The sequence below is a fragment of the Marmota marmota genome, unplaced genomic scaffold (assembly GCF_001458135.2).
Source record: "Marmota marmota marmota unplaced genomic scaffold, marMar, whole genome shotgun sequence".
NCBI classification, from domain to species: Eukaryota; Metazoa; Chordata; class Mammalia; order Rodentia; family Sciuridae; genus Marmota; species Marmota marmota.
In genome coordinates, this window is record NW_026000207.1 from 923,972 (window position 1) to 949,678 (window position 25,707).

A 25,707-nucleotide genomic window follows, 5' to 3' on the forward strand; every position below is an offset into this window, starting at 1 on the left:
GGGGAGACCCTGCTCAAGGCAAACTGTCACAAGGACCACTGGCGGAAGTCATGGCTGCACTGCACAGGAAACACCCTGGACCTTACAGCTGGGTCTGGAGGTGGACTCAGCTGTGGTCAGCTTCCACTGATGCACAGAGGCTGCCACGTGGGACTGTGAACAAGTCTGGAAGGGGACACTGAGATTGCTGCAGGCACAGTGACAGACCTCAGAAGAGAAGCTGCATTTGCTACTAGAGATGATGCAGGACGGGGGGCTGAGGCCCGGGTTCGATCCTCAGCACCACATGCAAACAAAGATGTTGTGCCCGCCGAAAAACTAAAAAAAAATAAATATTAAAAAATTCTCTCTCTCTCCCTTTCCTTCTCCCTCTCTCTAAAAAAAAAAGAGATGATGCAGGACGGAGTGCCTGTGGGTGCATTTGGGAATCCTGTGGCCCTGGAATGCAGTGAACTACTTTTACTTCAAAAATGGCAGCACACCAGGTGCCTCCAGAGGGCGGAGCTTTGGTGTGATGATGGTCCCTGTTACAAATGTCCTGAAAACATGGGGAATAGTTGAGAGGAGGAACCACTGATAGGCAGCAGGTTGGGAACCTCCAGGGCCTTTATCAGAAGTTATCCACCAGAGCTCAAGGAGAACCCTGCCACCATCTCCAAGGCCAAGAGGGCCCCATCTCGGGCAGTTTTCCTGATTCCAAAAAACAAAACAAAACAAAACAAAAACACTCTGTGCATCAACGCACAGAACCAAAAAGCCCTTGTAGTAAATGACTCAAGTCTTTATTAATTAGCATCCTGTATTTAAAAAGACAAAGGAGGAAGCCTTCCCTGGGTGCACAGGAAGGACAGAGGTAGATGGGCTCAGGAAGCCTTCTGAGCACCGGGAGGCAACACCCTCCGGGAGTGCGCCTTCACCCAGGGGTGCTCCAGGACCTGAGCCAGGGGAAGCCGCTCTGAGGGCTGGTATCTCAGAAGCTTGGAGACCAAGTCCTGGGCCCCCTCGGGCATGGAGGGGGGAAACGTCACATCCACCTGATGAGGCCAAGGAGAAACAAGGGAAGTCTGGTTCATTTCTTTGCTCCATGTTCTCTGTGACTCTTCGAGGCACTCCTCGGGACCGTAGCAGGTGACCTCATGTGTGTGCCCCAGTCCCCCCAGGCTCAGCAGCTGCCCCCACCCAGCTCCCCGTGTATGCCCGCTGTGTGGCCATCCCACCTTGAGGATGCGCCTCTGGGTCTCGCTCTGAGAGGGGCTCTCAAAGGGTGGCCGTCCCACCAGCAGCTCGTAGCAGAGCACCCCGAGGCACCACAGGTCCACCTTCTCATCGTAGGTCCTGCCTTCCACTATTTCTGGGGGCAAGTAGTCCAGAGTCCCACACATAGTCTGTCTCCTGGTGGAGGGAGAGGGGAGCACTGAGCAGAGGCCCGGATCAGGGGAAATCCTGGAAGTCCCCGCCCAAGCACCGGGGTTTGAAGACACCAACATTTAACATGGACCAAGGTACAGAGAAAGAAGGACTAACAAGGACGCTAACAATGTGTGTTGAAATTCATGCAATCATTTAGCTCATGATCCAGAACACTTTCACAAAAATATTCTCAGCATCAAGAAACAGAGTGATGGTACATTAAGGACCCAGTGAATGGATTCTAATCTATTCATACAGAATAATACACTGCTGGAAGTATGGGGCAATGGTCCATAAGTTATTAGGTATTTACATGAAATCTTATTGCTAAAGTCATACATTAACAAAGATCAGAAAATAAAAGTTCCAGTTGGGCTACAATAAGTCTGTTTTCTTTTTAGTTGCAGTACTGGGGATTGAACCCAGAGCCCCATGTTTGCTAGACAAGCACTCTGCCACTCAGCCACATCCCCAGCCCTGAAAATATCTGACAATTTTCTACTTAAAAATGGCAGTGTTGGGCTGGGGATGTGGCTCAAGCGGTAGCACGTTCGCCTGGCATGCGTGCTGCCCGGGTTCGATCCTCAGCACCACATACAAACAAAGATGTTGTGTCTGCCGAAAACTAAAATAAATAAATAAATAAATAAATAAATAAATATCAAAAAATTCTCTCTCTCTTAAAAAAAAAAAAATGGCAGGTTTGTATCTGGGTCTTACATTTGCAATGAATTCAACTGGACCACTCTTCACTGGCACCCGGGGCCTACCCAACGACTATCTGACCTACCTGAGGGAGGGGGCGTGCACAGACCAGCCAAAGTCTGCAATCTTCACCTCACCCATCAGCCCCAGAAGCAGATTCTCTGGCTTAATGTCCCTGTGAATCACCTTCTTGTTGTGGCAGTATGTCAGGGCGTCTGCCAACTCCTCCATTATCTGTGAGCAAAGTGAAGGCATCTGAAAGGCAAGCCTTCCACACTTCCCATCAGACAGAATGCTCCTCGTGAACCTTGGGAGTGCAGAGGAATCTTGCTCTTGGCAACTCACCCCAATACCACCTTTTAGTGGCACCAGAGGTCCAGTTTGGGAAGGGGAAAGGATGGATGTTGAACTGGACAGGTCCTATTGCCCTCCCACAGCAAGTAGCCAGACAGAACCTCCACTGAGCCAATCACCATCTCCCAAAACACTTGAGCCCCAACAGAGGGAATAGGAGAACCAGGAGGCTACCTGGAGTCAGTCATCCTGATAGCAACCCGCCCAGCCACCACTGTTGGCATGGCCATGGCTGTGGGTCCTGTCCTGGTGCCCTCTAGAAATCTCCCGTTACTGCTGGGCACAGTGGTGCATGCCTGTAATCCCAGAGGCTCTGGGGGCTGAGGCAGGTAGAGAATGAGTTCAAAGCCGGCCTCAGCAATGGTGAGGCACTAAGCAACTCAGTGAGACCCTGGGTCTAAATGAAATACAAAACAGGGCTGGGGATGTGGCTCAGTGGTTGAGTGCCCCTGAGTTCAAGTCTCAGAATCCATTCCCCCTCCCCCAATACAAAACCAAAAACAAAAAAACCTCTATAGTTATGAGTTCCATACATTTATTCAGTAAATCCCTCATAGCCTTTCAATAAGTGTTTTTGGCTCCTTATATTGTACAAGAGAGTAGAGTCAGATTCAAGAAATGACTTCAACTTTTACACATACAAGTAATATTCTGGATACTCTTAGGGTAACTAAAGTATCAAAATGTGAGGATTATTCACTATCTAAAATTCTCAGAATAAAACTCAGAAATAAACTTAAACGGCAATCTGACCAGCCACAGAGCCCCCACGCCCCACCACAGGCCGGCAGTGAGCCCAAGGCCCCCAGAGCCCAGGCCCCCTCACCGTGGCTGTGCGCTGCTCATCCAAGGGGCCCCTTCTCTGCAGCAAGTGGTAGAGCTCACCCCTGGGAGCATACTCCAGAATCAGGTATATCCGGCGAGAGTCATAGAAATAGTTGTAGAGGCATAGGATGTTTGGGTGTCTGCAGGAGGGACAGAGGGTGGGTCAAACTTCTCCCCGAGCCCAAAACTGCTGCTATCACCAGTGACTGGTCACACAAGGGGCAAACTGTGCTGGGGTCAGGGACCATGGTCAGGATTGGGATGTCCACCCAGGGAGGAAACTTTATATGGTTGAACTGGAATGAGCAGCACAGAAAATCAAGGCCAAGGGCTTACTTGGGGGCAGTGGGAAAGGCCGAGTTGGGATGTGCAGCAGGAAGGGGAAACAGGTGTAGAGAGCCAGCGTGAGAGGCGCAGGCAGAGCCTGTCCTTACCTTAGGTGCGCCTGGATCTCGATTTCCCTGCGCAGCTGGTGCTCCAGTCCCGCCTTCTCGATCTGGGACTTGAAGAGGACCTTCAGGGCCACGATGAAATGGTTCTCCTTCAGTCGAGCCAGGTAGACGTTCCCAAATTTGCCCTTGCCCAGAGGACGCCCGATTTCAAAGTCATCGATTGTGAAGCGCTTCCTAAGTGGACAGGAAGAAAGGATACCCAGTTCTGCAGGTGGAGGGGAGTAAGGGGCCCGAGGTCCTCTTCCCCGTCTTGAGGGCCCAGCCAGGGGTGTTTGGTTGGAAAACAGCAGCGCACGTCCAGGCGCCGACCCTCCACTCCACTCGCCCAGGCCGAGCTTGGCGCCCTCGGAAGCCCCTCCATTCCCCTTCCAGATGCCAAGGCTAAGCACTCACACGGCGGGGGTTCCGGGTTGCGTCTGGCCCACTGCAGCTCCTGGGAGGGGAGATGGGGAGGGAGGGAGGGGAGATGGGGAGGGAGGGAGGGGAGATGGGGAGGGAGGGAGGGCACGGGGGCAGGGAAAGAGAGAGGTGTCAAACTCTTTCTTCAGCGCACCCAGCCCTCCAGGGGCTGGCCCTTGCGCCCCTGCCCACAGGTCCCGCTGCTCCCTCCTCACCTGCGGGTCCACGCAGTACCCGAGAGGACCGCCGCCTCCGGGTGGATGCTGATACGGATGAGGGGGAGCCAGGGCCCTCCTGAGCCCTTTGGAGTTGGCGGCCGGGGTCCATATGGTTGTGAAAAGCGGCCACGAGGAAACACGAAAGTAAGCAAGAGGTAAGTGGCGGGAAGTCCTGACTTCCCGCTGGGCAGTAGGCCTTTTATAGCCGTCCCCAGACTCCAGGGCGGGCCAATAAGGTTCCTCATTCCCACTGGTCGAAATCTCTGACGCCATCGGCAGCGTGCCCAATGAAGACAGGAGTTGGGCGTGTCTATCAGAGCATGGGCCAATGAGGCGGAACAGGCGGGCTAAGCAGGGGCGGGGCCAGGGTGAGGCTGACGCAGGGCAGGCTCAAGCGCACGTGCAGGTCTGAGGCAGTCACCCTGGGGGTGCAAGTATCAGGCCGCCAGGTCCTGGTCTCGGTGTCTTTGCGAACCCTGTAACGTTTGCAATTTTGGTCTCAAATGTAGGAAAAGCAGAACATATTTGGCAAGTATGGAGGCTTCCAAGAACATTCGAAATCGAATATTTTTAGGCGGGAAATGGGATATGTCGTTTATACTTGAAAAAAAAAATCTCCGTAACCAATAGATAGAGCCTGCGAGTGAGGGTGTGTCACTCGTGTTGGGGAAAGATGGGTAAAAACGCTCGCTCTCTACCAAGAAAACATGTCGTAGAGAAATGAAGCTCTGGCGTGGTTTGGGTGGCGCGGGCCGGGTGGCATATTGCTGTTTGGTGCTGCAGGTTGAACCCGGCCCCGCGCTGCTGGGCAAGCACTCTTACCACTCAACTACATGCCCGGCCCTTTCTCAGACTTGGGCTTGCTGAATTGCTGCGGCCAGCCTTAATCTTGTGATCTTCCTGCCTGGACTTCCAGATTAGCTGGGATTACGGGTGTCATCCCACCTACCCAATTTAAGAAAAGTTGTATTATTGAACAACACTAGATCAGAATGTGATTCACATCACCGGCTATACAGTAAGACACTGCAAAGACAGAGTAAAACCTCACCCTTCATATGCCCAAGCAGACCATTATATGCTGTTTTCAAAATACATAATGGTCTTCAAGTGAGGGGACATGTCAGGAGTTGCCACACAGTTCATCCTAACTTACCTTGTGACTCTTGAGTTAATTTGGCTTCAGAGGGGAAAAGAAACTTCTTTGTTTACAATAGTAGGTAGTTTGCAACTTGGATCAAGGTACCCAGGGAAGTCAGGCTCCTTCCCTCCCACAGAACCTGGGAGATGGGGTGCTGTCTACCTCCATGTTTATGTGCCAGAGAGAAGACTCTCTGGGTTGCAAAACTGGTAGGAGGTTTCTAACAAGATTCACAGTTACTCTGGAGGCTGCGGAAGGAGGATTTAACAAGATCCTCAGCAACTTTTAGAGACTCTTGTCTTCAAATAAAATATAAAAAGGGCTGGGGATGTAGCTCCATGGTAAAGTGCTCCTGGGTTCAATCCCTAGTACAGGAAAAAAAAAAAATTACAGTCTCACAGTTGCAGAGACAGAATTCACAGTGGCAGGGATCCTTTTATTTTTTTTTTAAATTTATCTTTTAGTTTTCAGCGGACACAACATCTTTGTTTGAATGTGGTGCTGAGGATCGAACCCGGGCCACACGCATGCCAGGCGAGCGTGATACCGCTTGGGCCACATCCCCAGCCCAGTGGCAGGGATTCTAATGCAGAGGGTCAGGTGTTTGTGTGTGAGTGTGGGTGGTGCTGAGGATGGAACCCAGGGCCTCCAATGCCCTGTGCTGCTGAACTACACCCCAGCCCTCACTTATTCATTGAGATGGGGTCTCACTATGTTGCCAACAACTGTGCTCAAAAGATCCCCCTGCCTCAGCCTCCTGAGTAGCTGGGACCTCAGGTGCAGGGCACAGCTCAAGTGGGAACCATTTACTGACCTTACTTAAGTCACGTGGACAGCCCGCTGGCTGACAGCAGGCATTGGTGTACAGGTCTAGAGCAGCATACAAGGTCAGGATTGGGGAGATAAAGCTAGGTGTTGGTAGGCAAAGCAGACCAGGGACTTAGAAATTCCAGCATGACATAGGTGGCCAGCCATGGATGAGCCAGCAGGGAAAAGAGGGAGTGACCTAGGAGAAGGATGCACAGAACCAAGGAAAGAGTTATGTCAAGAATGGAGGTAGTGGTCAGCAGGATGGAATCCTGCCCACAGCTCAAGAAACACAAGGAGATAGGATTTCTTTATGTGAAGTCTCTTCCTACCTTAGCCAGGAACTTCCGTAGCCACCCTACAGGTAAGAGCAGTGACAGGAAATACCCACAGTCTGACTACTGGATCCTCCCTGCACGACAATCCTCTGCTCCAAGCAGGCAAGACAAGCTGCCCACTTGACCTAGCTGAGACCATGCCACTGTTAAGATGTCCAACACCCTGTGTGTGGGAGCTGCTGCTAGGGGTGGACCCAGGGCCTTGTGTGTGCTAGTGAGCTACACCCCAGCCAAGACTGAAAATCCTTAGCCCCCAGAACACAGTGACATCATCACTAGACCTTGCAGGAGGCACTAGCTTCCCACAGCTGAGGCAGGACAGCCATCCTCAGATGCTTCCAGCAAGTGTCTGCAGAGGGCCTCTCAGCTGGGGTCAATGACTCCCTCTCAGACATAAAACCAACAGACCCACGAGTGTCTGCAATAATGTCCTTTAAAGTTATCTGCATTTAATGATGCAGGAACTGTTATGAGTGTCATATTCCTTAGTTCTCTGCTGAAGCCAAGGCTTCAGATAGCAGCAGTAAAGGGAGTTTCAGTATAAACCATGGAAATACACCTCGCCCCCTGGCCACTCTGTCTTCACAGACAAAGGCAAGTGGAGGGAGAATTCAGGTCAGACCATTTGCAGCCATTCGTGTGTATCACACATATGCACACAGTAGGTACACACACTGGGCACACACATGCAGGTACACACGTGTACCAGCACCAAGTCCTTCTCTCAGCAGTGTCCTCTGAACCTTGTAACTAAACTAAATCCTGTCCCGGTGGTTTGTAACAAGTTCCACTGTGGCTTGGATTTTTTATTACAACAGTTATATGCGTCTCCATCTCAAAATTAAGATCTTCATTTTTCACTGAAGGAAACAGTACTTGCTTAAAGTGACAGACACCCGAACATACACAGTGCTTTAGTATCACTTGGGTCTCTGTGAGGAGAAGTCACAGTGGGGCCAGAGACCACCACCCTGCAGCTCACAGGGTGAGCCTTGGTGGCAGCTTGGGACTGAGATGTTGGGAGGCTTCCCACAGCTCCAGAGAAGGCAGCTTTGTGTGGCCAGGTCTTTTGTGGAAACATGGGACTCACAATGAACACCAGAACCCTTCGGGAGGTCCAGAGTCTGGTATGTGCTGGACAGAGGACAGTGTGCCCAACACTCACCCTGGCAGGGGTTTCCCAACAGGCTTCCTAGGAGACATTTCTCACATGCTAGCCCAGTCCCAGGTGACGTGCCAACAAGGCCCATCTGTGACCTCACTGAGGCAGGACGAGAAGGACACTCTGGCTCTCTGGACATTGCCCCGGGAGGCTCTTTGCTCTGTGGGGTTTGCTATGTCTCCTCTGGCTGTGATAAGTCACAGCTGCGAGTGTGACAGAATCCTGAGTCCTGGGTCTTTCCAAGATCAATAAACCTAGAGGTGATCTTCCAGTACTCCCACTGTCATTCATCACGACCTCTACAACTGTGTACTTCCTGTCCCTGCTAATATGCCTCAAGGTCAACCTGTCACACATGGTGACACTTTGAAGGACAAAATTCCTAAACACAAGCTGCTGTGCATGTGGCCGGCACCAAACACACCTGAACGGCAGGGGCAGGGGCAGGATGTGGGACACTGAGGGAGGGGAGGGGCGCAGTGCGCCCGGTGTGGCAATGGGGCTGAAGCTGGGAGCTCAGAGAGGTCTTCACTCCAAACAGCACACCTGGTCTGGACCCGTCATGGCTTCTCGACCCCCTCCCTCCCACACGTCTATTTCCACTTATGACAGACAATGCCACCACAAAGACCGAATCTGGTTGACCTCACCCAACCTGAAGAGATGGCCCAAATACACCATCAAACAGGAACAGCCGGCTCCAGATGAGTGAGTGGCATGCTAAAGACAGAAATGGCACAGTGGCCACGCCTGTCACCCCAGCAGCTCAGGAAACTGAGGCAGGAGGATCTCGAGTTCAAAGCCAGCCTCAGCACCTTAGCAAGGCCCTAAGCAACTCAGTGAGACCTGTCTCTATATTAAAAAAAAGGAGGGGGGGGGCAGACTGAGGATGTGGCAGTGTTTAATCACCACCCTTGGGTTCAATCCCTTCTGCCAGGAAAACAAAAAACAAAAAACCACCAAAACCCCCTACAGAACAGTGACTAGAAGAACAAAGACCCTCCCCACGAGTGGAGACCCAGGAAACGGGCAGGGCTGGGAGCCTGCAGCACATTAAGTGGCCTCCAGTCCCCAGACTCCAGCTGCCTGTCTGTGTAGCCCTGGCCACCTCCACTCTCTGTGCCTAATGGTCCTGGCCAGGAAACGTGCCAGAGTGGTGGTCGAGAGGCAAGAGCTGAGGTGCGCACAGCACTCAGCCCACAAGAGGCACGCAGGCACGACCAGCCCACCTGGAAACAGGGCCCGGGCAGGCTGCAGAGCCCTGGAGCGCAAGGGAAGACACTGAGGCAGGAGAGGACCGAGGCCCAGGCGGGGCCAGCACTGCAAAGACGCAACAGAGAAGGGGACAAAGAGCACTTGGGAGCCTCAAGTCAGGTGAAGGTGCCCAGAGTGAAGGGAGCGTGAGGGCATGGGGACAAGTAGGCCACAGACCGCTACAGGGGCCGAGCCTGTGAGAGAAAGAAGGTGAAGGAAACGTCACGTTCCGAGGGCAGACAGGGCAGCCCAGACCTTGGATGAGGCCGCAGAGCTGAGCTCACTGGACTGTGGGGAAAGCACCCAGTTACCAGGCCCTACGCAGGTGGCTGGCCAGCACCGCAGGCCAGGAACAGAAACTGGAGGTGAGCCTGACCCAGAGGACCCGATTTTCCCTAAGACTTTTGCCTTGGTCAAGCAAGAAGACAGTTGGATCAAAGTGAGTGACCACAACACGTGGAACGACAGCAGCTTCTTCCAAAGACTGTGGCACAGTGACAGAAAGGGCTGGTGGGTCCTCAAAGACCACCTCCCTGATCTCCCCAGATCTGGGACCTCAGAACCAACCTGGCAAGCCCAGCTCTGGGAATGAGCCTTCCAGCAGAGAGAACAGACACCGAGACAGTCTGACCCAATGGGAGCATGCCCTGGGGCTCTTCACGACACAGCGGCCAGCACCCCTTCTGCAGCAGCCTGTGGAGGTCCTCAGAAGGGTGGGCTTGGATCAAGCCTTGTTTCCTGCAGCTTGAAATCACCATGAGGTTCCGAGTTCAGACCGCACCACAGGATGACCTGCACGCAGGGTGCTTTCTTGGTGCGTCCACTGATTTCTTATTTCTAAACTCTCCCCCAGGGCAGCGTTGTTTGGGGTGGGTGAAAGTGTTTACCCCTCCATCTCATGGACCCCTCGAACACTCAGTGTTCCACAACACAGCTGGAGGACCACGACCTGGATGAAGGGACGACAAGTGCCTCATAAAGGGCTTAAATGACATTAAGATTTTACTTGGAAGAGTGGTCGAAGGGAGCTGAGGGTTTCCAGGCACAGAAGTCCTCATTCTGAGGACCACCAGCTGCAGGTTCACACCTTCACTTCTCACAGGTGTTCTCTTCTCTAAATTAGCACATTTTAGAGATCGGTGGTCATCACTGTGGCCTACTTGAACGTCCACAAAAGTATAATTTGATTAATATCATGACATTTATCCATGTCTCTTTTTTGTACTGAGGATGGAACCCAGAGGTGCTTAACCACTGAGCCACATCCAAAGCCCTTTTTTATTTTATATTTTATTTACAGACAGGGTCTCACCAAGTTGCTGAGGCTGGCTTTGAACTCACGATCCTCCTGACTGAGCCTCCTGAGCCACTGGGATTACAGGCAGGCACCACTATGCTGAACTTACCCACGTTCTTTAGCTAGAGTCTGTACTTCCAGTTGCTCTTTGAAGGACTCAATCCTAAAGGACCCCAGCTGGGACGCACTGGCTCGTGACACACTTCCATCTCCTGTGTATCCATACTCCTGTGTGGCCCTAGGACCCCTGAGGATCCCTGAAGAGTTGCCTCCCTGGAGCAGCACCTTGTGGGTGGGCAGAGTCCCTTTTCTCTACTGCATGAGTACCGCGGCCAACAGTCCTGTATAGATGGGTGCCTGTACAGAAAGTCCGTCTGCCTGGCCAACTTCCATCCTGTCCTGTCCTAACCCTACCACGTTACTCTCAGTCTTTGCTCCAGGCAAATACGACATCTCCCTTGCCTCCTACCCTTCACCTGATATAAGCCCCATTATGGAACTCTGGGTCAGCCATGGTTTTCAAACTAACATCTACAATAGTTTTTTTCTTTCTCCCAGAGTTCCTTTAGGTCATTTCTTTCCACTGCTGTCCCATCTCTGCTAAGACATTTAGATGCTGGATCTGGGAATCAATGTTGGACAACCAGATTCCTATTTGGGAGATGAACTTGACAACGTCCCACTCTGGTCCTGGTCACCTTTCACTACAGGACTACCTCAGAACTGCAGTGGTATCTGGTCAGGAGCTCTGGTGACCAGCGGTACTAATCACAAGCCACAAAGCAACTCCAAACATTCCACATCACACACGCGATCAAACTTCCGAACCCCACAGACAAGGAACAACGTTTGAACCCAGCTTGACAGAAATGACAACCTGCAATAAAATAATGGTCTACACGGAAGGGGACTCCTTATCTGAAGCCACAGTGAACAATCAGAAGAGAAAAAAGAAAGGAAAAAAACCAAAGTGGACAGAGGAACGGACAGGCTTACCCAGGGCCAGGCCTGTGGAGCCCAGATCCTCTCTCTCACAAAAACGTCCCTCAGAAACAGAAGAACATGAAGAAAACTAGCGGTCACTAGCAGAACTACCCCAGAAAAAAAGCCCAGGACACTCACCAAACAGAAGGGAAGACCACCTGGGATCTGGAGAAAAACCAACAGCCTGGGTAGCGGGGGCAGGAACACTCTCACGCCTGTCGGGCACGTCTGACCGCCAAGTCAGAAAGCACATCTCCCAATATGGCGCAGAGCATCCGAAGAGAAACAAAGAAAACCTAACAGGCAACGACAGGGGCTATACAGAATGTAAACTGCGAATACCATGAAATTAAATACACACCTTCAAATACCTTACATCGCCTAAAAAAAACACACTAACCTACAAGAAAAGAGAACCCACCCTCCACCAAGAAAAACAATAAAAAAGAAAGGACAATAAATAGGGAACACAAACAAATTAAAATGGCAGATAAAAGCATTAACATCAGTAGTTATTTTAAATTGTCTAAATATACAAATTGTCAGAAATATCCAAAATAAATGAAAAAGCATGATGCAAGCGTATACTGTTCATAAGAAGCTCACTTCAAATGACAGACATGGCTAAAAATCCAAATAAAATGTAAACTAAACAAACATTAAAAAATTACAGTAATGATGACACAAAACAGATTAAATCAAGATTAAAGAGACTAAACAGAAGTCAGCCAAGAAAACTCACAGTGGCATAAAAGGACATTACCCAGTGGTAAAGGGTCAATAAATGATGACAGCGGTCTTCAACATATGTGCCAAGCCACAGAGCACTGAGCTACGTGATATAAACCCTGACGGAATTTAAGGGAGGAAAAGTCTTCCTGTCCTCCTCGGGCCCAAGTGCCACTGCAAAGTGACAGACCCCAAGGAGGCGGACCTACAGAGGGGACGTGGGGTCCCAGGGCACCCCTCCTCCCTCTGCATGCTGTCTGCCGGGGTGAGCAGCTCTGTTCTACCCCAGGCTCTCTGCCGTGAGGCATTCCCGCACCAGAGGCCCCAAACAAGAGCCAAGCAACCATGGACCGAGACTTCAAGACCATGAGCCAGAGAAACCTCCCTCCTTTCAGATCATCTCACACATTCTGACCCAGGGACAGAAATCTAATGCAGAATACACAATCCCCCAATTACAGTTCAAGACATCAACAGGACTCTCTCAGCAACTGATAGAAATGCGACACAAGTTCTCCTCCCTGAGACTCGTTCATGTGAAATATGAGAGGGACAACGATGTAAATCTAGAGGAAAAGCAGAGGAATGAGGATCTTCTCCCCAGCTGGGCCTGGGACCTCCCAGCACTGCAGCGGTGAGCAACTCCAACAAGAGCAGCCGCCATCTGAGAGGCAAGACGCCACACCAGGCCAGGAAAGAGGGGAAGGAGCCCTGAGGTTCGAGGGCCTGACCTGGAAGCTGAACTCCACAAAAGTCTCTGCAAGACTGGAGGTCTTGGAAGGAGGTCCTGGAAGCGATGTCAAGATGGAAAATGTCAAATCCAGGGCCCTGTGAAAGGCCAGAGTAGGTGAAGATCAACCAGAGGTTTAAACAAAGACAAGCTGAAACAATTCAAGCTATCTTACATTGGATATCTGACTTAAAATCCTCAATAAAGTTTTACAAAGAAAACTACACTGGACAAAGATTTAAAACAAAAAAACAAATACTAGTCAGAAAATCAGCTAAGACACAGAATATCTGAATGCCATCATCAACAGGACAAGCAGACGTGTACAGACACTCTAGCCAAGGGAAGCAGAACACAGGCTCATCTCAGGCAGCACACCTAACAGGATGGACCATGTGCTGGTTCATAAAAATAAAAACAAAACAAAACAAACAAACAACAACAACAAAACCCAGGTCAAATGTAAAACAATCAGAAATCAGTAACAGCAGGAAATATGTGAAATACTAGGAAATTAAACAGCATACTTCTAAATAATTATGAATCAGAGACTAAGTCTCAAAAGGAACCAAGAAAGTTCAGAATTGAGGGGCTGGGGGTGTGGCCCAGTAGGATAACACTTGCCCCACATGAGGGTCTGGGCTCCATAAGCAACACACACACACACACACACACACACACACACACACAGAAATGAAAAAAGAAATTTCAGTATTGAATGAAATAATAGTTCTATGAGGGAAATTTACAGAATTAACTGCTCACATTGGAAAACTGAAAAGCCTCAAGTCAATAATCACTCCCACATAAGAAAACTGCTAAGAGCCAACACAAGGAAACCAAGTAGAAGAAAAGATATAATAATGCACATCAGAGCAGAAACGAGTGAATTAACAGAAACAGAAAAAAGAAAAAAAAATCAACAACCCAAAGTGCTGATTAATTTGAAATGACCAAGAAGACACATGTGCTCTGTGTCTAAGATCAATGATAGATTATCTAAGACTGATGAAGATCAAAAGAGAACAGAAGATGGCCCAGTGGTCCCACCTGTAATCCCAGCGTCCTGTGGGAAGCGGAAGCAGGAGGATGGCTTAAGAGCAAGGGCAACCTATTCCTGCAGTCAGCAAAAGGGTAGTAAGGAAATACTTGCAACAATAAGAGAAATAAATTAGAAAACTTACATGAAACAGATATAGCTCAGTGGTAAAGCACATGCCTAGCATGGGCAAGCCTCTAGGTTCAGATACCAGCACCACACCAAAAAAAAAAAAAAAAAAAAAAATCAAAACTTATCTCCCATGAAGTGCTTTGAGTACTTTTATACCTAATAAAATAAACAAGTAACCTAAGAGCCTAAAAAAAAGAAATCTTAGCACAACAGTTTACTACAGAATGCTATCAACCATCACAAGAATAAATGACACTGTTTAAACATACAGTCCAGTACACGCCAGCCAGGCACAGTGGCGCACAACTGTTATCCCAGCTATTCAGGAGGCTGAGGCAGGATGATCCCAAGTTCAAGGCCAGCCAGGGCAACTTGGCCAGACCCTGTCTTTACAAAACCAAAACAATACAAAAAACAAGGATTAGCTAAGTAACAGAGTGTCCCTGGGTTCAACCCCCAGTACTGTGGGGGTGGGGGAGTAATACACACACACACACACACATACACACATACATATATATGTCATTATCACTCAAAAAATTAGAAGAGGGACATGAAAAAATAGAGAAAAACTTCCTCACCAAATTACAAAAAAATGGAATGATGTCATATGACATATAAAAAGAATTATAGGGCTGGGGTTGTGGCTCAGTGGTAGAGTGCTTGCCTAGCATATGTGAGATGCTGGGTTTCATTCTCAGCACCACATAAAAATAAGTGAATAAATAAAAGGTTCATCAGCAACTAAAAATACATATATAAAAGAATTACACTCCACAAACAGTGGTTTATTCTGAGAATGCAGGCTGGTTCAATATTCAAACTCTTACTTTTGATCCTTGTGCCTTAGCTTCCTGAGTTGCTGATGATTATAGGCGTACACACTGTGCCTGGCTCAATATTCCAAATTCTTGTCAATGTAATACATTATATCAATAAGATATAGAAGAAACATCACACGATCCTATCATTTGATATAAAAAAGGCATTTGACAAAATTCATAATGACGAAACCTCAGAACACTGGGAACAGAGGGACATTTTCTGTGTCTGAGGATACAGCCTAATGGTGGGGAGTGTGCCTAGCATGCAAGGCCCTGGCAATCACAACCAGCCTGTCTCTCCACAGCAACGACAAGCAACGTTTGTACGTAACAAGGAAAAACTCAACGTTTCTGCTCTGGTCTGAAGGACCAGGCAAGGATGGCTTTCATTCCTCATGTGGGAAACCCTCGCTTATGCCCTAACCACACAAAAGTAGCGAATATGCTACTGAGATCAGGAGGAAGAAATAGAGTGATTTGCAGAGAACACTATTAGGTGGGAAATCCCTAAGATTCTGTGAAAAAAATGAGCTAGAAATAATTAGTTAAGCAAGGTTGCACAATGGCAAAACAGTGCACAAGGACATCATCATTCTGCATATTCTCAAATGTCATGTGAAAACTGAAAATTCACAGCAACACCACACAAACATTAAAACAACCAAACATGAACAAAAAGCCCTAGATATGAGCCCTAACAGAAATGTGCAGGGTTTATAAATGCTAAAAGTTATAAAACACTCATGAAGTAAATGTGGAAATCTTAAATAGACACACACTATATTCATGAACTGAAAGACCCAACACACCAGATGGATGGATTCTCAATAAACTGATCATCGGATTTAATTTCTATGAAAAGTCTACCAAGACTTTTTTGGTAATATTGACAAACTTATCCTAAAACGAATATGGAAAAAGTTAAAGGAACTAGAAATGCTAAATCAGTTTTAAATAATAGAGAGAAATCACTTTACGCAGTTTGAAGAACTATCATACAGCTGTAACAATCAATACACAGAAACCAAGAAAATGTCCACAAGTTAGGTTTTTAAAACCACAGAAAGAATCAGGAGAAATGGCACATGCCAATAATCCCTGCTCCTGAGATTCAGGAGGACCACAAGTTGAAGGCCACCTGGGTAACTCAGCAAGACCCTGATGATACAAAACTTAAAGGAAGGAAGGAAGGAAGGAAAAGAAAAAGGGATCTGGGTATAGCTCCATGACAGAGCACTTGCCTAGCACGTGGGAGCCCTGGGATCGATCTCCAGAACCAAACCCTCCAAGATAAATTGAAAAACTATGTGAAAAAGGGTTTGTTGTTTTTAAAAAACCGTCAGCCCTTAAATAGTCTTAGCTGGTACCACAGTCCATTAGTATGTGAATTCTTTTTTTTCTTTTTTGGTGGTGGTGGGGTACCAGGGATTAAACTGAGGGGCACTCGACCACTGAACCACATTTCCAGCCCTATTTTGTATTTTATTTAGAGACAGGGTCTCACTGAGTTGCGTAGCACCTCGCTTTTGCTGAGGTAGGCTTTGAACTCGCAATCCTCCTGCCTCGGCTTCCTGGGCTGCTGGGACAGGCATGCACCACCAGCCCAGCTTCATATATGAATTCTTTTTTAAAAAATATTTTTTAGTTGTAGATGATAGACACATTCCTTTATTTTACTTACTTAAGCACTTATGTGGTGCTGCGAACCCAGTGCCTCACATGTGCCAGGCAAGCGCTCTACCACTGAGCCCCAGCCCAGCCCCCTCACTCGTGAGTTCTTATTGCCTTAAATACACAGCACTTCATGGCTCAAGCCCCTCATTTCTCATAGAGCCATGGTCCTCAGGAGTACAGAAACACCACGGAACACAGAAGGCATACAATGACATTTCCAGACTCCCCCAACTAACTTTCCTGATATTCAATACCAATAAGACACACACAAAAAGTCAAGGCCTTTTACCTCTGAAACTACACACCCCTTGCCCCAGATAATCTAAGAAATTAATGATAAAGTGCCACAGCTTAGTAGAAAATTCTGAAAACACCTGTGTTTGCATTTCATCTTCTTCTACATCCCTCCTTTTAGAAACAGTTCCTGAGATAACACTGCACTGTAAACGAGGAAGAAGGCGCAGCTGAAGGTCGTCCTGTGTGCTTGAAACCACTAGGTCTCTCCTGGGTGAACTCTCAACCCATTTCCAACTGAGTCTTCAGGTGACACATGACATTCCTCACAGTGAAGACACCTGAGGGGTTTCTCTTTGGTATGAACGATCAGAGGCTGAGGACGATGTTTCCTCTGGCAGTAGATTTCTCTTGGTGGTTACATTCAAAAAGTCCTTTCCCATAAGGAGTTCTCGGAGGGTGACGGAGGCGTGAGCACTTGGGAAAGGGGGCCTCTCCTCTGCTGCGCTGACAGGGTTTCTCCCACGGTGCATCCTCTGGTGCTGGGTGAGGGATGAGCTGCGGCTGAAGGCCTTTCCGCACTCGCTGCACTTATAGGGCTTCTCTCCAGTGTGGATGATGGCATGCCGGATGAGGTTTGTGCTCCAGCAGAAGGATTTCCCACACTCGATGCATTCAAAAGGCTTCTCCCCACTGTGAATCCGCTTGTGCCTCGTGAGGCCTGACATGCGGGCAAAGGCCTTCCCACACTGCACACACTCGTAGGGCTTCTCCCCAGTGTGGATGCTGAAGTGGCGAATGAGGTCTTTTCGATTGCTAAAGGCTTTCCCACATTCTTTGCACTCAAAGGGTTTTTCTCCAGTGTGGGCCCTTTTATGTAAAATGTACGTAGAGCAGTGGGTGAAGGCCTTCCCACACTCACTGCACACGAAGGGTTTCTCCCCGGTGTGGATGCGCTGGTGCCTCTTGAGGTAGGACCTGTGGTTGAAGGCCTTCCCACACTCGAGGCACTCGAAGGGCTTCTCCCCAGTGTGGATGACGTAGTGGTGGATCAGGGCCGCGCTCTCCAGGAAGGCCTTCCCACACTCGCTGCACTCATAGGGCTCCTTGCCCGTGTGAGTCTGCTGGTGCCACAGGAGGTAGGACCTGTGCTTGAAGACCTGGCCACACTCAAAACACTCATAGGGGTTCTCCCCACCATGGACCACATAGTGCCTAAGGAAACCTCCCCTGTGCCGGAAGACCTGCCCACACTCTGTGCACACAAAGGACTTCTCTCCAGTGTGTCTCCTGCTGTGCAAGACAAAATTAGAGCGGTGGGTGAAGGCCTTTCCACACTCACTGCACTTGTAGGGCTTCTCCCCACTGTGGATGCGCTGGTGCTGGGTGAGGTAGGACCTGCGGTTGAAGGCCTTCCCACACTCTGTGCACTCGTAGGGCCTCTCTCCCGTGTGGATCATCTGGTGCTGCAGGAGGTGCGTGCTCTTGATGAAGGTCTTCCCACACTCCGTGCACTCGTAGGGCTTCACTCCAGAGTGGATTTTCTCATGTCCAGCAAGAAGGTGTTTCTTGATAAACACCTTCCCACATTCACTGCATTTGAAGATGTTTTCCTCCTCTTCCTGTACCATCCTTGAATGTGTGTCCTTGGCTGCCCCTGAACCACCAGGTCTAGGGATACTTTTCCCAGGAAGCTTCTCCTGCAGCTCTACACCTGGTCTCAAGAGTCCTTCCTGCACTGCTGATGGCCCATCCTGACTTCTGGCTGCCACCACCTGGGAGCACCCTGAGGCCCCTTGTGTTAACAGTCCCTGGAGTGAGGCACCCTCAGACAAGGCTGGCTCACAAGTAGTAGGTTCGGTGGCCTGAGGCTTTCCACTGTCACCTGAAAGAAAATTCAACACACAACAGGGCCTGTTAATAACAACACAGAAGGACAAGATCCTCACTTCAGTGAAAACATGGAACTCAAAACACAGCCTCTCTGTCCACTCTGTTACCTCTGAACCTTAGGTTTGAACATCTTTCTTCCTGGCCCTTGGACCCCAAACACCTTGAAAGGGAGACCTGGGGAGAGGTCAGTCAGCACACAGAGGGTCTGCAGTGGAGTGCATAGAGTGTGGGAAGACCTTCATCAAGAGCAGGCATCTCCTGCAGCACCAGATGATCCACATGGGGGAGAGGCCCTACAACTGCAGCCTGCACATGGCTAGGGAAACCGTGTGGGGTAAGCTTCCTCTAACCAACGCCATCCTGTGTTGTTCCAGGGACACCAGGAAAGCGCAAGGAACATGGCCCACGTAGAAGACAGGAAGTGTGTGATGAGAAATCACAGCAAAAAATCATGTCTGGTATTTGATCAACATAAAACCTCAAACACTAGGCATTTCTAGAATTCCTGTTTCAAATCATGGTGGGCTTCCAGGATTACAAGTGACAGTTTACGCAAACAGTTAACTCAATCTGGACCCCTAAACAATTTGTCCTAAAGAGATGACTTAGGGAAAGATCTGTCCACACCAGAAAGACAAAACATGTCTGATGGAGGGCTTAAGACACAACATGTAAGCTGGACCTCAGTTGAGAGAAGCAGGAGACTGAGCCACATGGTGGGTGATTCCATCAACTGAGCTTAGTCAGTGTCAATGAAAACCTGGGCACGCAGGCTCTGGTGAGTTTCCTGGGTTACCAACACCCAGGCACATACTGCTATGTGTTACAGTTAGCTATTTGGCCATTGTGGCCAAAACACCCAACAATAACAACTTAAGAGAAAGAAGATTTTATTGGGCCCTTTGATGGAGAAAATTTTAACACTGCATATAAAGACATTGAGGTCTACATCAACAAAGAATTAATATAAACTGATGACTCTCCCCAAATCCACGAGGGACTGGCACAAAGACAATGAGACTAGCAGTGAAGAAAGAACAAAAGCTCAGAGACCCATTTACACATATGGAGGTCTGGTGGATGGAGAAGAAAGCACGGCAGCTCAATGTGAGGAGGAGAGCTGTTCCCTGAACAGAGCACTAAAATTACCTATCCCCATGGGAACTGACAGTGAAAGCACTAATATCTCACAATATGTTCTGAACCAAACTAAGATCAGCAAAACCTAAGTAGTGAATGATTACATCAGGATAAAACATGTTTTACATAAGACAAAGTGATTAGTCCTATACAGAAAGCCATGAGTTAGACTTTATTGAAACGAAGACCTTGGCCAGGCATGGCTGCACATGCCTATAATCCCAGTGTCTTGGGAGGCTGAGGCAAGAGTATGGCAAATTCAAAGCCAGCCCCATGAAGCCCTAAGCAACTTAATGAGACCCTGTCTCAAAATGAAAATTAAAAACGGGCTGGGGGTGTGGCTCAGTGGTTAATCACCTCTGGGTTCAATCTCTGGAACCAAAAATAAATAAATAAATAAATAAATAAAACCTATATGAAATCAAAGACACATTAAAGAGAGCCACAAAAAGAGAAATATAACTACAAAAATATATTTGTAGCTTATACAATTGATAAACAGTAAGTATGACCAGGAACAAAGAATCCCTATAAACAAAAAGAGAAAAGCAAACTAAAATTTATCCATGGAAGAATTATATATCATTATTTTGTGCCAACTTAATGGCAAAAATTGAGCAATTTGCTTATGAAATACTGGACAGGAAATATGTTGATAGAATCCACCATTTTTTCCTGAAGAGCAAATTGGTATAGGTCCTTTATAAACAGTAAAAATGATCATACACCTGGGTGTAGGGTGCACACCTGTAATCCCAGCAGCTCAGGAGACTGAGGCAGGAGGATCACAAGTTCAAGGCTAGCCTCAGCAACTTAGCAAGACCCTAAGCAATTTGGTTAGACCAAAATAAAAAATAAAAGAAAGGGCTGAGAATGTGGTTCAGTGGCAAAGTGCCCCTGGGTTTAATCCCCAGTGCCAAAAAGTAAAAAGAATGATCCCACAAACTTCAATGACTGTGGTCTCAAATCCAATCATTTTAATCCTAGATTCATTATTAAAAATGCCCCTACACATGTGAAGATGATCAATAAATTGGAACACTTACAGCTTTACTGCTTAGGAGCATAAAAACATGTAAACAATTAAATACACAGAAAAGGAATGAACGTATGAATATAATGTAAATTACGAACATTTGTTTAATTTTCAAATATAAGGAACTTGAATAACATATTTTTATTTGGAGAAAGAATGAAATAGAAAATTATAAGGAAAAAAAAGGCATAGAAGAATATCCACGGAAAGCTGTGAGCACAGGAACTGGCTATGGCCAGGGCAGGAGCTCGTCCATCAGGAGAAGAGAAGCCACAGAGCCTGAGACGCATGTGTGTGGGCTGAAAGTCCAGCAGTACTGAGAGGGACGCGTCATCTCCAACCTGAACATGTGCTGACATGGCAGCGACCTATGCCGGAACCTTATGCCTGGCAAACAGCAACTGTCTGGACGGCTGAGGTCAGGACCGAGGGAGACACCCTGCAGTCTAACCTGCGTGGGTGGCAGAACGGTCACTGGCGCTTGGGAAGTGAAGTGAGCAAGACCAAGCTTTCATTCTTAGGCTCTTCAGATACACAAGTGGAGAGCCAAGGCCAACAGGGGAGAAGGTGACTCTGAGGGGCTGAGGGGACACTGCACAAGGACCCCCGTGCTGACTCAGCAGGCCAAGGGACAAACAGAGGGCACAGACCATGACTCTGCCATGGCACCAGCCAACCCACAGATGGCAACAGTGCCTCAAAAGCCCAAATGTGGAACACAGCCACCCAAGTCTCCTTGACAAAGCAGGAGAAGCAGGAAGACAGGGGCAGTGTCTGCTGGTGTCTGACACTCAGGTCCAGTGGAAGGCGAGGTGGCAAGGAGGACAGGCAGAACACAGCTGGAGAAGAAAATTGGCAGAGAAAAGCCCCCTTCCTCAGGCTTCGGAGGAAATATGAGGCATTCTCATTGGCTCGACTAACATGAGATGAACAATAAAGCTTACTTTCAAGGAGCCCTTTGCTATACTTGGACGCTGCTGTTCTGTGTTCATGCAGCAGGTGACAAATCTTTCCAGATACAACCCAACGCCTGAGACTACAGTGACTGCACATTTGAGGACTACCCCAAGGGAGTGGACTGAAATGCCAATCACACCATCAGTTCTCCCTGAACACACAGCTCAGCCACTTATCCCAGCACACGGACCCAACTGTGGCCAATGCCTAGTTCCCTAGGATGGAACATGAGGGGACTGGTGTCCCTGGAAGGGGGAATAGTGGAAAAACCATAAGACAACAGGCTGATGAGAGAAAGAACCTGCAGAGCTCCCCATGCCCCACGCAGACCTGGGGACAGTGAAAATCACAGCTACACATGCTGAGCCGCTGAGCCTTGTGCCAACTCAATCACCTCATGTACAAACCAGAGAGTCTTTGACCTTGCCAGGTAGGGCCTCAGAGCTGGTGACAGCCAAGCCAGGTTTCATGACCACACAGTTGGAGCCCTGGCCAGGTGTTAGCTCACCAACCTCACTCTTTCCCAGGACCTGGAACAAGCTGATGGGTTTGGCTGACCAGAGGGGTACAGGTCAAAGGGCAACATGGCTACAAATACCAGAGGCCACAGTACGATGCTTCCCAAGAGATACCGAGGCCAGTGTCTTCCCTGCCTCAAGTCTGTGGGGCCTCCACTAGCCAAGGTCATGGCTCCTACCTGGACAGGTGCTCTGAAAGAGGTCTATCATCACTGTCCACAACTGCTGCCCGTGCTCCAGCTGGAAGATCAGCTCAGGTTTGGGAACAGGATACCCTATTCAGGGACAAAAGCAAAAAAAAAAAAAAAAGGGAGAAACATGGATTTTGTGAAAAGCAGTAAACACCCTCCATCTCCTTCAGGCCTCAAGCCCAGCAGCCGGTCCTTAGGATGAAGCCTCTCCCACCGGAACAAACAGAAAACTGACATGTGACCTGGAACAAGGCTGGCCATCCACACTGGATGACCACTGTGCCCCAGTATGCACTCAGAAGCTGGCACATATCGGGGCTAACCACGTCCACAGGACTAGGCAAGCAGGTTGAATGCACTGGGTCAGCTCAAACCTGAACAATATTTAAGCAGTAATTTAGGGGAAAACAGACATCTAAGATCTCTCTCCACTCAAAGCAAAGGTATGTGTATTAGTCAGTTTTCCTTTCCTCATCTAATGCCTAACTCTTGGCAATGAAAACAACAGAGGTCTACTTAGCACACGGTTTTGGAGATTTCACATCCAACTCAGGCAAATTAACGCAGATTAATCTTTTCCAAGGGCAGTGCCGACAACGACCCTATGACCTTCCACCTGAGTCCCACCTCTGTACTTTCCCCCTCTGGTGAAAGGGGATCAGCAAATGTCAGGGAAAGGGGCTGGACTGAGATTCAGCTCTAAACCCAGACTTTTCATTCAACAAATCTCAGTGGCAGGAAAAAGGTGCTCAAGGAACTGCTTGTCCAGGGCATGTCTCCAGACCAGATTAGTCCTCAAGAATGGCTTCTCCAGGGGTCTCTTGATGCCAGGTGAGGGGGTGTCTGTGCTTCCTCTCATACAGGTTCCAACCTCCACCAACTGATTTTTAGGTCCCGTGTGCAGTGGTGATCTGTCCTGTGCATTACAAGGACGCTCAGCAGCACCCAGGTCTCCACCCACTAAATGCCAGTAATACCCCCAACCCAACGTAAAAACCAAGAACATTTTCCCACGTCACCCCATGTGTGCGGAAGGGCTCCCCACTTGAGAACCTCTGGCTTAGGAGGAGAGAAATAAATACAGGGAGATGGGAGAAGCAGCATGTGATGGGGGCGGGGCCTCCTGGAGACTGTGTTCAGGAAGGCTCTGGTGAGCAGATGCTGAGAAAGGGCAGCAGAGTGGAACGCTGCATCACCCTGAGCACACCACAGGACAAGGAGAAAACTGCAAGTGCTGTCCTGCGGCAGGCAGGAGGGCAGGGGAGGAAGGGCAGGAAGTTGCAAAGACTGGAGTGTGGGGAGTCTGGGCCGGAGCACCAAAGGTGAGCGAAGGTCGGCTGGGTTAGAGAGGACTCCTATTGTTAAGAATTTACGTATCTAATTCTATCAAACCCCTTCCTAGCAAAGATCGCATCCCACACCACCCTGCACACTGGGCTACTGGGGACACCTGATCCAACCCTGATCCTAAGTCAGACTCCCCACTGAAAGATGGCATAAAAAAGAACCACAGACTGGGGCCAATCTACGCTGGGCACCGAGTGAGAGGCTGAGGGAAGGATGGCTCATGGTTGCCATTTGCTGCCTCAAGGGTGTCCCACAAAAGCCAGCAGCAAATAAGGAAAAATACAAACATGCAGACAATAGGACCAGGAATCTGGTGGTCACACACAGCAAGGACCAGAAGGCCACTCATGCTGCAAACTGGCTCAGGAAGAAAAGGCCCTTGTTTGGATATGGTGGCAGGAGCCAGGAGAAATTGTGGTGGTCTTCAGGTTCTCCCTCGAAACCTCACCTTGGGTCCTGAAAGCCTCCCCATTCCTTCCACTGTCGCCTTCTCCACAGCACCCTGGGAGCCCAAGGGCCCTACTTCCACTGCCCAGAGAGACACGGGACACCAGACAGGAAGAGGTGAGTCTAGTAAATGACTGAAGCCCTGGGAAGAAGCTGGATCCAGAGCCTTCTGGAGCAGCCAGGGTGGAGTGAAGGAGGCAGCAGGTCCGCTGCATGCTGGAGGTGGAAGGCCTTACCCAGTGAGACCAGGAGCCCACAGTTCTCCAGCATCACCTCCTGGTACAAGGTCCTCTGAGCTGGGTCCAGTTGTCCCCACTCCTCCTGGGTGAAAGTCACAGCTACATCCTCGAAGGTCACAGACCCCTGGAAAGTCAAACAGAGGGAACACTGTTGGTCGTGGGGCTGTTCCAAGAGACAGGAGAGTCTGTTTCACTGAAAAACACGCAAAGAGATCAAGGCCTAAATCACATGGTGTTTCCCAAGGGCCATGCTCCATGCTGGGCCGGAGAAGGAAGGAGGAGCTGCTTCAACATAATACCATGTAAGGGAGAGATGCTGCTTATGAAGAACAGTCAATGGGATCAACCTCTGCACTGTGAGATGTAGACAGAAGGGCTCTAGGACATCAGAGGAGCGAGGAAACAATGATAATGACCCCACCAGTGCAATCTGCATCTTCCTGGTGCAGGCAGGTGCTGCCCCAGGCTGAGAACATTCTGTGTTCAAATGACTGCCAGTCCCCAGCTCAAAGTCAGATCCATAGAGTCTGAATCCAAACATCAAAACTGTCACTTCCTATTTTTTCTGCTTAAGAGACTTCTATCCTTTCTGAGCCTACATTTTTAGATCAGGAAAACAGATCCCACTTGACCAGTAACTGTTGTGAGACTTTAAGACAAATTCTCCACTGTTTAGTGTTTTGGGAGGGGATTTTCTCATCCTTCCACAGTGCCTCACCTCCTCTCATCAACCTTAATATCACAGTAAGTGACCTGGGGCTTAAGAAGCTTCACCAATTCACACATCTTACCACCAGAGGCAGAATACAACAGGTGACTCTGGTCCAAGTTCGGCGTGGAACCCTGACAGGTCTTCAGGTCAGAGCGACTCTAATGCGCTGCGGTTGTGCAGCACGTCCACCCGTTACTGATCCTAAGTATGTTTAAGTCATTCTTGGAAACAGTTAACGCACACGTGGACCGAGGAGGCAGAGCCTTCCGCCCTCACCAGACAGCACCAGGAGCGTTGGCATCCACCTGGAGACAGGGCCGAGGCCGGCTTCCACGTCCCTGGGCGCTCTGGGCCTGTCAGACGCCAGGGACACGCCAGTTACCGAGCACCTTTCCCCCTGCTAGACGCCGACGGCCCTGCCCCAGAGCAGGGACTTCAGGACCTGGGCGCACGGCGCAAAGGGCCACCCGCCCTCCGCGGGCACTGGCCCTCCGACCTCGGGCTGCTCTCGGGCGGGGC

At 49.1% G+C, this 25,707-nt stretch overlaps 1 protein-coding gene across 9 annotated transcripts; it reads right to left on the minus strand.

Annotated features, from left to right (window-relative positions):
* Positions 1-758: 758 nt before the first annotated feature.
* Aurkc (aurora kinase C) lies at positions 759-25,699 on the minus strand. Of its 9 annotated transcripts, XM_015505490.2 has the most exons (9): positions 25,268-25,658; positions 24,474-24,600; positions 22,432-22,527; positions 4,140-4,179; positions 3,729-3,920; positions 3,296-3,434; positions 2,201-2,349; positions 1,218-1,392; positions 759-1,034 (listed from the first exon to the last, which is right to left on the minus strand). In XM_015505490.2, exons 2-9 carry the CDS (start codon positions 24,505-24,507, stop codon positions 864-866), a joined length of 996 nt encoding a protein of 331 aa, XP_015360976.1. In that variant the 5' UTR covers positions 24,508-24,600; positions 25,268-25,658; the 3' UTR covers positions 759-863. The 9 variants fall into 9 exon arrangements, 5 of the variants coding, with proteins under 5 accessions (XP_015360976.1, XP_048647492.1, XP_048647493.1 ...); XM_048791535.1 differs by lacking the exons at positions 24,474-24,600; positions 25,268-25,658 and adding an exon at positions 4,361-4,839 and having other exon boundaries at positions 22,432-22,448; XM_048791536.1 differs by lacking the exons at positions 22,432-22,527; positions 24,474-24,600; positions 25,268-25,658 and adding exons at positions 12,807-12,903; positions 16,849-17,024.
* Positions 25,700-25,707: the final 8 nt, after the last annotated feature.